The sequence below is a fragment of the Mesoplodon bidens genome (assembly GCF_964165515.1).
Source record: "Mesoplodon bidens genome assembly, chromosome: X".
Classification (NCBI taxonomy): Eukaryota; Metazoa; Chordata; class Mammalia; order Artiodactyla; family Ziphiidae; genus Mesoplodon; species Mesoplodon bidens.
The window spans coordinates 27,352,171-27,369,514 of record NC_138163.1 but is presented as its reverse complement, the minus strand read 5'-3'; the positions used below and the strand labels follow the sequence as shown (position 1 = coordinate 27,369,514).

The 17,344-nt window shown below is 40.0% G+C and overlaps 1 protein-coding gene across 1 annotated transcript; it reads left to right on the top strand.

Annotated features, from left to right (window-relative positions):
• Positions 1–5,083: 5,083 nt before the first annotated feature.
• On the top strand, positions 5,084–17,028 carry OR13H1 (olfactory receptor family 13 subfamily H member 1; the record flags this gene model as incomplete). Its single annotated transcript, XM_081222989.1, is given in 4 exon segments — positions 5,084–5,371; positions 5,373–5,695; positions 5,697–5,994; positions 16,783–17,028. Coding segments are annotated over 4 exon segments (1,155 nt in total).
• Between the last annotated feature and the right edge of the window lie 316 nt (positions 17,029–17,344).

The window sequence follows — 17,344 nt, the reverse complement described above, 5'->3', positions numbered from 1 at the left end:
CTCCGGCACTGAAAATAGGTAGTGGTGAAATAGTAGGAAACTGGGTAGGGTATACACAGAGCCCAGGACACTTCCTTGAAATCATCCAATTTAGTTTAAAGCCCTGGATGCTGCATGTTTTATTATCATTTCCCTCTTTTTAAAGAAAGTGACAATTTGGTTTAATTGTGTTCCAGTTCATCAAGATAAGATAACAGATAGATAAATATTGCCAACAGGCAAAAGATGTCTAATCTAGCAGGTTGAAAATTGAAATAACCTAAGGGTCTTGATGCAAAGTATTCAAATGACCTCAATCGTCCTTGTTATAACTTTTCTAGGGAAGATAGAACAAAGATGTACATGAGTCAAAGGACAGTGAAAGAAATGTTTGCCTAAGAAATTAAATAATTTAATCAGATACCATCAACAAGGGCTGCACATTAAAGTTTCTGGCAACTGTAATTTGATCTAATCAAAAAAATTTTTTTTCTTCAGAGGTTTCCAGGAATTTGAGAGTTTGAGAAGCTGGGAAGGCTTTTGAAATCTCACCAGGAGAGTTTGCACAGATATGGTCATGTTCCAAACCTGACAACCGTTGGAAACTTGGTATTTTCAGCAGTCTCATTCTGTTCCACCTACTGGTACTTGAGGGGAACCTCCAATGGTAAGTCAGTAACAGGAAAATGCTCCAGTTTCTTTCATTCCCCCTCCCACTTTTTTTTTTTTAACCTCTAACCATTTATCAGACATGGGTGACCTCCAGGAAGGCAAGAGGGCAGCTGTTAGTTGAGAGAAAAGTTAGGCTATATAAATAATTGCAGGCAACAAGACTAAGATGGGAAACATTCTAAGCCCAGTTTTCCAGGAATCTTTTAACGATAATTTTAGGATGAGACAATCAGCACTGCCTTGGAAAGCAGGGCCCAGACTAAATGATTAATAGGTCCCTCAGTTTGGATGCTGAGTAGCCTTTAAGTGTGAAAGGGAAGTTGTCATCAATTTTAATTCCATAGGTTCAGACACAGTACTAATGGAGGCAAAGTCATGGGTTCGATCCCAATCTCTATCAGTAAGCTTAACACCATTAAAAACAAGTCTTCCCGCAACCATAGACAGATCACCAATTTTTAATCAAATGGCTCATCAATTTATTCAGCTAGGCTCATGAAAGAATGAGGGATAGACTCTATAAATAATACCTCAATACTAGAGAAATAAAATACATCCTGCTGGTCATTAAGAATTATAGGTTCTGGGCTTCCCTGGTGGCGCAGTGGTTGAGAGTCCGCCTGCCAATGCAGGGGACACGGGTTCGTGCCCCGGTCTGGGAAGATCCCACATGCCGCGGAGTGGCTGGGCCTGTGAGCCATGGCCGCTGAGCCTGCGCGTCCGGGGCCTGTGCTCTGCAACGGGAGGGGCCACAACAGTGAGAGGCCTGCGTACCGCAAAAAAAAAAGAATTATAGGTTCATATAAGGAGGGAAAACATTTATTTATCAATATTTAACAGCAAAATCAGTGTGCTTTATAGAGTTCTAGGAGCAACAGAGACTTTTAAATAGCATAATAATCAGCCATCTACTTCTATGCAAAACCAGTTCATCCTCCCATCTGCAGCTTGTCCATCATCTTTTTAGATATTCTACTGTGAATGGCCCATATATAGGTAATTGAGAGTTAAACATAGACCACAAAGAAATTTAAGGTATGACTGTACTAAATTAAAATATAACAGGCTTCTGCACATTGTTTCATACAGCCATGTGACTCTCATCTTTCTGCATTTTCCCTCTGTGGAAATGATTATCTCATTAGGTCTCTCAAGATCTGAGGACACTCCTGTGAAGGCAAGTTACTATCTTCTCCCTCCCTTACATGTGTTTGACACTTCACAAGTGGAACATACACTTTCACTTCCATGAATTTGCCATTCTCATGTACTTAGCCTGTCTGAGAGGCTGAACAAAGTAGAGAACTAGACACAGGGACAGGTTACTTGGACTCCAGGACAGGGAAGTGGGGGAACTGTAGAATCTTCTTTGCTAAAGACTTTTAAGGACAAGCGAGTCTCCCATTTCAAAGATGGTTAGAGAAACTTCATCCCTTAGTAAACCCCTTCTGTAGCCCACATGAATTTCCAACAATGGAGGAAAATGTAGTAGATTCCTCATATTCTGAGGAGTGTTAAGTTTTGTTTTGTCTTCCTTTTAATTGAGGGAAATCAGAGAATCCTAGCACGTTAGAGCTAGAAGGGCTCTTAGAGATCACTTAGTTTAGCTAGATTGCAAATAAAAATCTAAGCCAATGAGGGGAAGAAACTTATCCAGAGAAATAGCCAGTGAGTAGCAGAAGCTTCAAGGAAGGGATTAGAAGAAAAGGGAGAGTTAATCTCATGAAGGATCACATACACATTAGGGGGTGCTTGCCATATAAACAGCAATATCTAGGGAAGAGGCAGATGGAAAAAGAGAGGCTGTCTTTCATTGTGGAAAAGCTAAAGAGTTCCATTCACACATTCATTCAGCAAATAATTCTTAAGCACCTTCCATGCACCAGGCACCATTCTAGGTTTTGGGCATATAGCAGTGACTTCACTGAGTATGCATTCTAGTTGAGAGAAACAATCAATAAACATAATTAATAGATAAAATATACAAGACACTAGAAATAATAATTCTAAAGAGAATTGGAAAGGGGAACATAAAATGCCAGGGGCTAGAGATGAGCTTTTAGACAGGGTGGCCAAAGAAGAACTGACTAAAAAGATGCACCGTGAGTAAAGACCTGAGAGAAGTGAGAAGGTAAGCCATACAAGGATCTCGGTTTCAGAAATATGGAGCAGCAAGATCAAAGAGATCAAAGGCTCTGAGAAAGGGATGTGCCATGAGTGTTTAAGGAACAGTGAAGAGGCCAGTGTGACTAGAAGAAAGTAAGCAAGGAAGAGTAGTAGGAACAGAGGTCAGATAGGTAAAGGGGAGGCAAACCATGTAGTGCCTGATAGGTCACAGTAAGGAGGTTGGTGTTTAATTAGGTTGAAATGAGAAGCTATTGAAATTTTTTAATGGAAGAGTAACCTGATCTGATTTACAATATAACTGAATCATTTGAACTGAATGGAGGCAAAGCCAGAAACAGGGGAACCAATAAGGAAGTTATTGACAAAATCCAGGTGAATAATGACAATGACTTGGAATAAAGGATGGCAGTGCAGGTGGCAAGAGGAGCAGTTAGATTCTGAATAACATCTGTAACAGCCCAGGACTTTATACGTTCATTTATTCATTCGATATCAGCTCCTTATGATGCCCCAGGCACTGTTCTAGATACTAGGGATAAGCCAGGAAACACAGCAGACAAGGTTCTGTTCTCAATAAATTTACATTCGAGTGGGAGACAAGTAATCGAGTAATACAGGAGTCCCCAACCCCTGGGCTGCAGACCAGTACCGGTCTGCCGGCCTACTAGGAACCGGGCCACACAGCAGGATGTGAGCGGCGGGCGAGCAAGTGAAGCTTCATCTGCTGCTCCCCGTCGCTCCCCATCACTCTCATTACTGCCTGAACCATCCCCCCGCACACCCCGCCCCGTCCGAGGAAAAACTGTCTTCCAGGAAACCGGTCCCTGGTGCCAAAAAGGTTGGGGACCACTGAAGTAATAAACAATCAAATCATTAATGTAGTTTCAAATATTGGAATGTGCTATAAGGAAAATTAAGCAGCGTGAGGGAAAAGAGAGTGATGAGGGTGAGAAGAGAGTGACTTTTCAGGTAGGCTGGTCACTCCTTACCACTCATACTTTTAGAAACATCACATTAGATTTTCACATTGCTAACTGGGGCTCAGCAATCACAACACAGAAAACACCAGAGAACCTGGAAATGTAACTCCAACCACAGACATTAGCAGAGGGTTTTCATAGACCTCAAGGGTTCCATGACATACTGTATTTACATAATATCAGTTCAGATCAAAGAAATACTTGGGGACTTCCCTGGTGGCACAGTAGTTAAGAATCCGCCTGCCGATGCAGGTGACATGGGTTTGATCCCTGCTCCAGGAAGATCCCACATGCCGCGGAGCAACTAAGCCTGTGCGCCACAACTACTGAGCCTGTGCTCTAGAGCCCGCGTGCCACAGCTACTGAAGCCCAGGTGCCTAGAGCCTGTGCTCCGCAACAAGAGAAGCCACTGCAATGAGAAGCTCGCACACCACAATGAGTAGTCCCCGCTCGCCGCAACAAGAGAAAGCCCGCGCACAGCAATGAAGACCCAACACAGCCAAAAATAAATAAATTAATTAATTTTTTTTCAAAAAGAAATACTTGGCAGGACTCTAGGACAAGCACCGTGGTAGATACTAACACAATGGGAAAATGGAGGTATGAACAATCTAGGAGTGACAGACAGACAAAAGAATAGGCAATATTTTAGCTAAGACTATCAGAAGATACCCTCTTAGTGGAGATTAGTAACTCAAGCTGACAGAGGTTCAACCATCTCTATGAATCAGATTTATCTTTGAAAATGGAGAATGAGTGAGAGAAGCAGGAAGATGCCCTCCTTTTCCTCTCTTCTTACTTGGAAAAAAAATGATACTAAAAAGTATCTGGCAAAAGTGGGCTGCAGAACTTTTCATATAACCATTTCAAAAGGATGGGGAATTTGCTGTTTTCCACGGGAGGGAGTAGATTTTTAACTTTGCCTCTGTTTCCATTATAGATATCTCATTTGTATTCTTATATCTTTTTTTTTTTTTTTTTTTTTTTGCCGTACATGGGCCTCTCACTGCCGTGGCCTCTCCCGTTGCAGAGCACAGGCTCCGCGGCCATGGCTCACGGGCCCAGCTGCTCCGCGGCATGTGGGATCCTCCCGGACCGGGGCACGAACCCATGTCCCCCGCATCAGCAGGCGGACTCTCAACCACTGCGCCACCAGGGAAGCCCTGTATTCTTATATCTTTTGAAGAGGACAACGAGAATGATCCTGTACACCCTAATTATTTCCAACTTTCTCATACCATCCCTCCATCTTTATTCTCATTCTTTCAGGTAAAATTAGGCAACTACATTGGCACCCATCCAATGAATAGTGGCAAGTGGGAAGAATGGCCATGGACAGTGCTACAGCAGTATTTGAGTTTCTTCTTATTGGAATCTCTAACTATCCTGAATGGAGAGTCACATTTTTCACATTGGTCCTGATAACTTACCTCAGAACATTATTGGGGAATGGACTTATCATCTTTCTTATCCACATTGACCCCCACCTCCACACTCCAATGTACTTCTTCCTTAGTAATCTGTCTTTCTTAGACCTTTGCTATGGAACAGTCTCCATGCCCCAGGCCTTGGTGCATTGTTTCTCTATCCATCCCTACCTCTCTTACCCACGATTGTTTGACCCAAATAAGTGTCTCCTTGGTCTTGGCCACAGCAGAGTGCCTCCTGCTGGCTGTCATGGCCTATGATCATGTGGTTGCTATCAGCAATCCCCTGTGCTATTCTGTGGTCATGAATGGCTCAGTGTGTGTTTGGCTGGCTGCTACCTCATGGGGGGCATCACTTGTGCTCACTGCCATGCTCATCTTATCCCTGCAACTTCATTTCTGTGGGGCTAATGTCATCAACCATTTTGTCTGTGAAATTCTCTCCCTTCTTAAGCTGGCTTGTTCTGATACCAGCCTCAATAAGCTTATGATCTTCATCACAAGTATTTTCCCTGCTCCTACCCTTTGGGTTTGTTCTCCTCTCCTATGTCCGAATTGCCACTGCTGTTCTAAGGATTCACTCAGCCCAGGGTAGGCTCAAGGTCTTTTCTACCTGTGGTTCTCATTTGACTGTGGTGGCAATCTTCTATGGGGCAGCCATTTCCATGTATATGAAACCACAGTCCAAGTCATCCCCTGACAAGGACAAGTTTATCTCAGTGTTTTATGGAGCTTTGACACCCATGCTGAACCCCCTAATATATAGCCTGAGGAATAAGGATGTTAAAGGGGCAACGAGGAAAGTTATGGCAAAAGGGGCATAAGCCTTCTTTGCTTCTAAACTTCTAAAATAATATTCAGCTACATCTTCACTGACAGAAAAAACTGTTTAAAACATCTGACTTTACCCTTGGTACAGTAGGTGATCATTATATGAGAAGCTTCAGGAAGTGCTCCCACCCCAAAGTATTATTCTTACTAAGACTTGAATTTCCATTACAGACATTTTTTTTTTACTCTTTCTTTACATATAACACATTAGTGGTCGGTCACCCATTAAGTTACTCAACTTCAGGTAAATAAATTTATCAGAATCATTTCCTCACTGACAGAAGAGACCTAAGCAGCAAGAGAATCTCCTATGACTGTTAGCAGGAGGCGAGGCATAACCGAAATTGGAAAATAGGATGAAGAATGGTGTAATAAAAGGTCAGAAGACAAATGTCAGAAATTTTATAACTTTACTGAAGGCAAGCCCTGTTGTGAAAGCACAATCCCTTACTCTACTTAACCTCAGAATCATGAGAAAATTTTATCATAGACATTTCCTACATTAGTGTAGAGTGTTTCATTTTTTTCTTTTTCTTTTTCTAAACTTCTTTCAAATATATTATTTCATTCTGTATTCCTAATATCTCTGTAAAATTGGTAAGAAAAGTCACCATAATCCACCCCTCATGTTAACAATGAGAAAAAAAATAGCCACTGAAACCATGTTTTAATATCAAGAAATAAAAAATATTTAGAAAAAAATCCAAGTGACTTAAATCTTTGATTTATTCATTCAACAAATATTAACTTTCTACTTTCAACCTGGAACTAGGTACTAGGTGCCAGGGCAAGTTTCATACATTATGCAAAACATTTCAAATTAACATTTTGAAATAAAGTTAAATTGGTGAAATCAATAAAATTTTACAGGAAAAAACAATAGAGCCTTCAGGTAGAGAGAAATTCAGAAATTAGGAGAAATATTCAGAGTACTCATTTTAATGACCCTGCTTTTGGGGGGAGAAATATTCTACTCTTTATTACAGCTCTCTATTTGCAGCTTAAAATAAGAATCATATTTTTGTTAATGGTGCCCCTACTACAAAATGGTAGCTCTGTCACTATGTGCTTTGTCTCTTTATTGACTTGTTGGTACAGGCACAGCCTACAGACAGAGTGACATAGTGGAGTTTGGAGACAGGGCTGCAGAATTGATTCTGCTACTAACTAGCTGTGTGACCTTAGTTATAGCACTCTTTGGCCCTCAGATTTGCTCAATATAATAGGAAGGTTGTATTTTGTTACCCAAGGATCTCTCTAGTCTTAACATTCTGCATCTAGGTGTTATATAGATTTTCTTTATTTTCTTAAAAAAATAGAATAATATCATCAATTTACTCTGCAACTTGCTTTTTCCACTTGACAATATATCATGGACATTCCTCAAGATCAATATATATAGATCTATCTGCCTGACTTTAAATGTTAGCTTTGACTGGAAAAGTAGACATACATAGCCGCTAGTTAACATAGCTATGGCCCTTCCAGCACTAACATTCTGTTTCTAGGCATCTAAACCCCAAAGACAATCTAATTCAACATTGATATTAATTCCTTTTAAATATAAAAATGAACTCTATGAGGGTGCTGTGGAATGAAATCAATTCTTGATTGTTGAAAACTCCTAAGGTTGACTATCGCTTCTCCACCTGATCACTCACGGGCATTGTGAGAAGCATTCCACTGTGCACCTCATCCTAGGCAGCTGGGTAGTGAAGCTTACTTTGCTTCACCCTGGAAAGCAAATAAAGACCGGTTTGAAACTAAGATAGTTCTGTTAGAAATTGAGGAGAAAGTTTGAAAACTGAAAAATAGTTTCCAAGTGATATTTTCCAATAGGGATTTAAGAAAAAGATGCCATACCCCATTCACAGGATTTGGGATTTCACTTGAGGAAAGGCAGTGAAGTATAACTATTTAGGGCACAGGCCCTGGAGCCAAACTTTTTGGATTCAGACTTTCATTCTACCACTTATATTTCAAGTTACTCTCTATGCTTTGATCTCTTCACCTAAGTGAGCTAATAGTACTTGTAACACTAACTGTAGTGTTCAGAGTTTGATCATGTAGACACAACCACTCTAGTTATACCAGGCAAGAAGGGATTTAATAAACAGAATTAGAGGCCTATGAAGCCTTTGGAAGGGCTGTGACATAGAAGGTAAAGGAATATTGCCAACAACCTCAGACAGTTGCAGGAATCGCAGGAATCTTGGGAAGTTTTAGGGATATTATGTAGGAAACTGTTACCAATGATGTCACTGAAGTAGATGTTTCAGAGAAGAATGCTCAGAAGCCATTTAAATCTCTGTTTACAAAGTCTACACACTTTTACAATACAGGTGAGAGCTAAAAAGGATGTGTTGAATGTGACTTCATAGCTTGGTTATAAGAACTGTATGACTCAATTCATGTAAAGCACTTAGAAAAGTGCCTGGACTATAGTTAGAGAACAATAAACGTTAGCTGTCATTGTGAAGTCTGGATCACGTGAGCCTAAGACGCCACGAATTGAAATGCCTACTTGCTCCTTAAATAGTGCATTCCAAGGTTGCTCTCTCACCCATGCATTCAAGCATCTGTACATATATCATTCAATTAATATGCATTTATTAACTACCTACTATACAGCCGGTACTGTGATATTGCCAGAGATGCGGTGGTCAAATAAAAGCATATTTGATCCTTCCCCTCAAAGAATTCACCGTCTAGGCGGGAAGAAAGACGTGTATGCAAGCAACATTACTATGTGAATTTATATCTTCCTAGTTCTTAAGATTATAAAGCACTTTATACACTTTACAGTTTATCTTATTCTTGAAAATATATTACCTCATATCATCTTCTAAATAATTTAATGAGATAAGCAAACATATTGTTATTAATATTATGAAACTGACATTAAGAGGTGATAAAAAGATGTAGAGAGGCTGTGATATCATCAAGGTCAACAGTTAGCGATCTGACTAGGAAGAGAATACAGTTCTCCTAGAATTATGGTGGTGGTAATTTCTCACTGTATACACATATCAAATCATTATGGTGTACACCTGAAACTAATATAATGTTATGTGTCAATTATACCTCAATAAAAAGTTAATTTAATTTAATTTAATTTAAAAAATACAATTCTCCTGATGCCTAGATGCTCTTTCTGATGGGAGCTTGATGGGTTCAGGGAGTCTTTGAAAAAGAAAAGTAGGAAGAAGGTAAGATTGTTGCTGAACAGAGAAAGGAAAAAATGCTATGTTTTCAGATTGTCTAGCTAAAACATCTGACCCTGACACTTATTGGCTATATGACCTTGGGCAACTTCCTACCTCAGTTTCCTCATCTATAACAGGAAGACAATCATAGGACTGACCTCATAAGGTTGTTAAGAGGATTAAATCAGTTGATTTTATATAAAATGCTGAGAACTATGTCTGGGACATAGTAAGCCCTCAATAAGCATTAACTTATTTTATTATTGTTATTATACAGTTATTATTACTAATACTGAAGTCTCAATTGGCTCAAAAGTAGTTGGTGCCCATCTCACTGGGTGCCTTCTCTCCTGTCTTTTCTCCCACTAGTAATATGAAGAGCAAATGTTTCCGATTAACTGTGAGCAGCAGGTCAAACACTTTTTCAGTACAACATCACGATGGAGTGAGAAAAGCACATGATTAGGCGTCAGGATGTCTGGATTCTAGTCTGGGTTCTGCCATTAATGAGCTACGAAACTCTGGGCGAATCACTTAATTCTCTGGACTGAATCTGTCAAACAGGGAAAAATATACTCTTTAACCTACCTCAGAAGGGTTGGAAGATCAAATGAGATCATAGATGTTAGATGTTAAAAAGTTAAAAGCATGTTACAAATGCTACATGATGGTATTTTCATTATCCTCAGAATTAGCCTCTCCATCTTCTCCTCACTTACCCTTAATGACCACTCACTCACTGAATCTTATTGTTTCTTTCTCTGAAAAGTCTTCGAAATCCATCCCTTCTCTGTCCTCAATGCATCTGTCCTAGTCCACAGCTTACTCAACCCATACCAGGATAACTGTAATAAGCTCCTATTTTTCCCTAGTCCAGTCTCTCTCTAAACTAGCCATCCAATCAACTTCTCCAGAATGATTTTCTAAAGCGAAAATCTCATCATGTTAAACCTTCTCCTACAATTCCCCTCCAAGATTAGAAACTTGCAGTGGCTCCCTATTGCCTATAGGATATGCCAACATTAATTGAGGACCCTGCTAACCTCTTTATCCTCCTTCTCTACCTCATCTCCACAAACCCCATGCTCCAGGAAAACAATACTTTTTTTCTCCACCTTTTATGTGTATATGCCACTGTATACACTGTTCTCTCTGCCTGCAGTGCCTTTACTGTCTTCCATGCCTGGCAAAACCTCAGTCATCCTTCAAGGTCAGATCTAATGTCATGTCTTCAGTGAAGCCTTCCCCAGAGCTCATTCCATTCTGTTTAACCCTGGATAGGTGACTTAATTCCATTTTCTTTTGCTTAATAACATTTTGTGCAACCCTAAATTTAGCCTCTTCCATATTATTTTATAATCAGTTGTTTTGGAGTGTTTATCCCCAATTAGATCATAAGTTTATTGAGAACAAGAAGTTTGTTTCCTTCATCTCTGTCTCCCTAGCATAATTCCTGGCACAGAGTACATGCACAATAAGAATTGCTTAAATGAATAGGTGTTAAACCAATACTTTTCAAACTATCTGTGGTAAAACACAGCTGTTTTTTTAAAGTTCCAAGCTGTCACAGTCTGATATTTTATAAAATACAATGAAAATATTATGGCAATGTCAAATCACTTTAAAAGTTACTGTTTACTCTCAATTCTGGTTTTTTTGTTGTTTTTTTTTGTGTTTTTTGTGGTATACGGGCCTCTCACTGTTGTGGCCTCTCCCGTTGCGGAGCACAGGCTCCGGACGCGCAGGCTCAACGGCCATGGCTCACGGGCCCAGCCGCTCTGCAGCATGTGGGATCTTCCCGGATCGGGGCACGAACCCATGTCCCCTGCATCGGCAGGCGGACTCTCAACCACTGCACCACCAAGGAAGCCCATCAATTCTGTTCTTATGTCATTGCAAACATTTTGAGTAGCACTCAGCTAGACCATTTGTTGAGATGCCTCATTCCTAGCCCCAATATCCTGAACTCTAAGTTGGAAATTTTGAGAAGGATACATGAAAAAATAATAAGCAATTACATCATATATTCAGGCCACAACTGGGCAAGAAGTCAATAAAATAATACTATTATAATTAGGTACATGCACAGATGAAGTAAATCAATGGGACAGTGAATGAGAAGATGATTATATTTAGACAGTCACAGTTTGTATGGCACCTCAAATTTAATCCAGCAAAGTTTTAGGAAAAAGTGGGATTTCAAGTCAAAGATGGCTGGGATGGGCTGGGGGGAGTTAGGATAAAGTGAAGAGGAAGAGGAAACCTCCAGTAAACACTGTTAACATTATTTACCTGAATGCTTAATTGAAGCTTTCATAGCATCCCAATAAATTGTGGCCATTCCCCCTTTCCTATTCATTCATTACCTTCTGAGTCACTGTATTGGAAACCCTCCCAAGAAACACAGGACTCTGAGTAATCACCCTAGAGTTGGTTCTGCTCCCTGGTAACTTAAGAGCAAAAGTGGAGTTGAGGGTGTTAGTCAAAAGTTTTATCATATTGTCACTAATGAAGTATTGGCATTAGTAGACAAAATCTACTTGTATTTTAATGACTTAGAAATAACACTCCCAGAAGAATGTACAGCTTTAGTTCAGTAGCAGGATTTAATTGCCTTTTAGGGACCTGATCCCTGATATCTCTTCAGTGAAATCACTTCTTTGGAACCAGAATGAATAAACTCAGAAGGTAACAGCAGAGAATGTTTAAGATTCTTCTCTCCTTCTTCTCTTGCTCATATTTTGGACCATTTGGAGCCCCGGTTTCTAAAATGCTGAACAGAATCAAGACAAAACCCATTGTAAGAGCAAGTGACGAACATACACCCTGGCAAGGAGGAAAGAAGCCATAGTTGTTTGTTGGAACAAATCAACATATATGTGTGGAATGGTCAGTCTTGACATGGATCTCCCAGGATGCACCTGTAACTCACTCCCCTTGAAAGACTCCAACACTTCAGTGAGCTAATGATCCTGCACAACTCTTAGAGACCTTGGTGTTTTTGTTTGGGAGGCTTTTATGCTATTCAGGTGAGAAAAATCAAGTTGATTCCCCAAATAATCATTTATTCATTAAGTTCCTGCCATGTGTCAGGAATTGAGACATGTACTGAAGTTATAGAAATGAAATGCATATTCTTCTTTCAGAAGGCTCACAGTATAATCTGACCATATTGCCTTATTTTTGTCCTCATTTATTTATTTTCCCCCTTCCAGAAAAGAAAGATAACAAATGTGGCCATATTGTTATGGGTGCTACTTCCCAAATGAGGATTCATTTTAAAATATTATTAAAAATAATAATAGCTTATATATATGGCACAAAAGCCCTATGAGATAGTTACTATAATTTTCCCAATTTTATAATTGAGGAAACTAAGGTGTAAACAAGTTAAGAAAATTACCAATGTCGCACAGTGAATCAGTGATGGATCCAGGATTCAAACTTTGATCCAGGATCCATGCTCTTAACCAACAGTCCACACTGCCTGATATGAATAATAGAAATTCCGGTCTGTGCGCACTATCTATTCGAGTATATGTTGAACTCCTGGGAGCTTTCTGAAGAGCTCAGAGAACAGGGAAGATACTCCAAACATCCCTTAATTTAAGTATTAAAAATGAAATGAGTCCTCCTGGGAAGCATGCTCCTACATGGTAAGTGGGACCAGGAAAGCCCTCTTTGGGAAATCTGTGTGAAGAAAAGTACACCCAACATGTTTCCAAAAGATCAAAAGCCTGTGACTATATGTGAGAATCTCCACATATGTCTAGTTAATTTAGGAAGATTCTGGCCTACACAGTGCTAAAACACTGAATTATTCAATAAAAAATATATATGGTTAGTCTAGTGAAATTCTCTAAAATCACGTAAACACATAAATGTGTTCTTTGTTTTTCAGCTATCTATACTGGCATTTGTTTTGAGATTTTTAGGACTATAACATGGTGAATATTGTAAGTCAAAATAAGGCTTTATGATTTTAAATGTTGCCATTCTAGTGTGAAACTTTAGTACCCCTTGAAAAAGTTTGTGCCCCGAAAATCCCATTCTTGTAATGCTGTTAAGAAACTATGCGTTTGGTGTCACCATTGAATAAAGACTAGATTACCTGACTTCTGCTTCAGTCTCAATCCTATAACTCTACCCCAAGAAGACTTTTTCACTTCAGATTGATTCTGTTTTCTGATTCCAATTCTGGGAGTATACAGAACAAAAAGGAGCCTTTAAATTCTCATTACAGGTAGTCAAGGGCCTCCTTGTAGGATCACTCTCTTTAATAAGTAAAAAAACAACTGTAATTAGAAGTTTAGCAGCAGCTAAGTATTTTTTTCAGTTTTTCAGCCCTTGGTTCTGATTTCTTTTCAGAACACCCTTATCCTGTATTAGGTTTTATTGAGGATCTTGTTATAAATTCTTACTCTACTTCCTGAATTACTTGTCCATAAAGGTCTTCTACCTCCTGAGATTTGGAGTTTGTCCTGAGTAGAGAATCCAAAGAGATTACCTACATCATTATCCTGAATAGTTCTCTCTGCTGCCTAGCTCCTAAGACAAACCTTCCCACCCACAGCCTGTTCTCACCAAGGCCTGACAACTGCCTCATGAGTCTGAAACTATACACTGTAGATGCCCCCAATCCTGATTTATGACTACAACTTCCTGGAAATTTTACAGACAATCCAGGAAAAGATCTTGACCTTAATAATGAGCTGGTCTGTGATAGCATGCATATCTGATAGAACTAGAACAAACAAAGAAAATAAAATTTTGATTGGATGAAAAAGGGTGAAAACACTTTTCTTTCAGATTCTAGAATAAACCCATTTTCTCTCTTCACTATCACACCTTCCTTCCATGCAGAGGGCAAATTGTAAGGCTAAAAAAGTATCATTTCTGATCTACAGGGCATTAATAAGACTGAACACTATGAGGAACTTCCCTGGAAGTCCAATGGTTAAGACTTTGTGCTTCCAATGCAGGGGATACGGGTTCGATCCCTGGTTGGGGAACTAAGATCGCACATGCTATGCGGTGCGGCCAAAAAGTGAAAAAATAAAAAAGACTGAATACTATGAGATATTAACTGTTTCTCATCATAGGCTTTTTTTTTTTTTTTTTTTTTTTTTTTGCGGTACGCGGGCCGCTCACTGTTGTGGCCTCTCCCTTTGAGGAGCACAGGCTCCGGACGCACAGGCTCAGCGGCCATGGCTCACGGGCCCAGCTGCTCCGTGGCATGTGGGATCTTCCCAGACCGGGACGCGAACCCGTGTCCCCTGCATCGGCAGGCGGACTCTCAACCACTGCGCCACCAGGGAAGCCCCATCATAGGCTTTTTACCATCAAACATTTAGTTTCTTCAGCCAGTTCAGAGTAGTTTCAGTCAAATCAATTTCATGACATTGGGTAAGAGAGAAGAACCAAATAACTGGCTTTGATTCATTCAATAAACGTATATTGAACCCATATTTTGTGGGTTCACACCAGGTATTGTGTGAGGTAGTGAAAATAAGGTAGTACATAGAACAGTCAGGGCCTCGTTCCTCCTAGGGCTATAGTAAGAGAGAAGAAATTAAATAATCACACAAATATATAAATACAAACTGTGATAAGAGCCATACAAGGAAAGTTCTGAGTACTATGAACAATTTTAACAGAGATCTGATTTAAATTAGTGGGGTTAGGGAAGGCTTTTGTAATGAAGTCCCTTCTAGGCTGAGGTATTAAGAATGACTAGGAGTTCACCAAGCAAAAACGGTAGGAAGAACATTTCCCCCAGCAAGAACACAATGTGCAAAATCCTGAGGTAGGAACAATCTTAGAGTGCTTCATAAAGATAATATTGCTGAAACAAGGTCAGCATGAGAAGAGACTATGCAAGATAAGGTTAGGGTCAGGTCATTTAGGCTCTTGTGGGTCATGGTAAACAGGTTAGATTACATTCCAATTGTAATTAGAAGCCCTAGAGTGGTTTTAAGCATGGGAATGATACAGTCATAATTATGTATGTTTGTAAAAGGCTGCTATGTGTAGAATAGACTATAGAGAGGCAAGAATGGAAGTAGGGAGACGTATTAAGCAGCTCTTGTGTTAGTCCAGATGTGAGACTATGGTGGCTCTTACTAGATAAGTGTTGGCTGTGGATATGGAGATTTGTAGGTAGATCTGAAATATATTTAGGAGGACAAGCCAATAGTACTTAGTGATTGATTGGATGTGCAGGTTAAGGAAGAAATGAGAGTGAACTGGGCACACATTTTATGCCAAGGATATGAACAAGCTAAAGATAAATCTCTGGCTAATATCCATAGCAGGAAAGAACAATTAGTAATTCTGTAATTCAGGGATCTGATTACATTTAAGCAGTAAATTAGCACATTTTCTTTTAGGGGGAGTGTTCAAAGCATGCTTCAGTTGGAGTCCAACCTCCCTCATTTTATAGATGAAGGGATTAAGACTCACAATGGGGCTTCCATGGTGGCACAGTGGTCGAGAGTCCGCCTGCCAATGCAGGGGACATGGGTTCGTGCTCCAGTCCGGGAAGATCCCACATGCCGTGGATCGGCTGGGCCCGTGCGCCATGGCCACTGAGCCTGCGCGTCCAGAGCCTGTGCTCCGCAACGGGAGAGGCCACAACAGTGAGAGGCCCGCGTACCGCAAAAAAAAAAAAAAAAAGACTCACAATGGATTGTGCTACTTTGCAAATTAATCTTGTGCTGTGTATGACTGCTTTATCTTTCAAAATAGAACATAAACTTACAAACAGCATCACTTGTTTCATAGACATCTCCTCCTAATAGCACCTGATATACTACTGAGGATACAGCAAACACTCAATAAATGTTTCCCACATTAAAATGATTTCAATTTCTTCTTCCTCAGCAGATAGAACAAAATGGATATTCTGATTACAGATAATGCCAGCGAAGTGACAGAGTTCATCCTGGTGGGTTTGTCCAATCATCCAAAAGTCCAAGGTAGCAGTCTACCTGATTACATTGGTGGATAACAGTCTCATCATTGTTGTGGTTAGAGTAGATAAGCAGCTTCACACACCTATGTATTTTTTCTTAAGCAACGTGTCCTTCCTTGATATCTGCTACTCTAGCAATTTAGTGCCTTTTTTATTGTTCAATGGTTTAAGAGACTACCCCACCATTTCCTATACTAGCTGTTATGCTCAGATGACCATTGCTCTTTTTCTGGGGATGACAGAGTGCCTCCTCCTTGGTGTCGTGGCTTATGATAGATTTATTGCAATATCCAATCCCCTGTGTCACACCATCATTATGAATGACCAGGTCTGCATACAGTTGGCTGTGGTGACCTGGGCTAGTGCCTTCCTTTTAGCAGTAATAACAATCACTGCAATTCCTGCCAGTTTTTGTGGACACAATATCATCAACCATTTTACCTGTGAGGCACAGGCCCTGTTGAAGCTCATCTGGTCAGACACCCTAGTCAGACTTATTCTGGGTCTGGTCATCGGTATATTGACCTGCCACTGCCCTTCACCTTCATCCTCATCTCCTGTACTCCCATTGTGGGTGTCGTGCTGAGGGTCCGCTCTGCAGAGGCCAGGCTGAAAACTTTCTCCACCTGTGGATCCCATCTGACTGTGATCCCATATTTTATGGGACAGCCACCTGCATGTACCTGAAACCTCAGTCAAGAGAGTACCAGGACCAGGGCAAAGTCACCTCTGCATTTTACAGTGTTGTAAGCCCTGTGTTGAACCCTCTCATTTATACCTTGAGGAACAAGGATGTGAAAGATGCCCTAAGAAAAATAATTAAGAAGAAATAGTCCTAAAAAGGGCATGAATAGCCTACAGAGGCTCATCTAACCAACAGCTTGACTTTGACTTGTAAAAATAACAAGGTCCAAATACTAAACAATATTTTAGTAACGTAATTATTTTCAAATGTGTTTTTTTCTATTTCCAACAGGTGTGTGATAAAGAACTTACTCTCACTGAGAAAAACAGTAAACATTTACAATGTCATCCATTTAAGTAATAAATTATACAGGACAATCTTGTGGGAGAGCCTATAAAACAAAATAATAATTAGCACATTTGAATCCTGAGTAGCTTGATTTTGTTTTAATAAATGAGAAACAT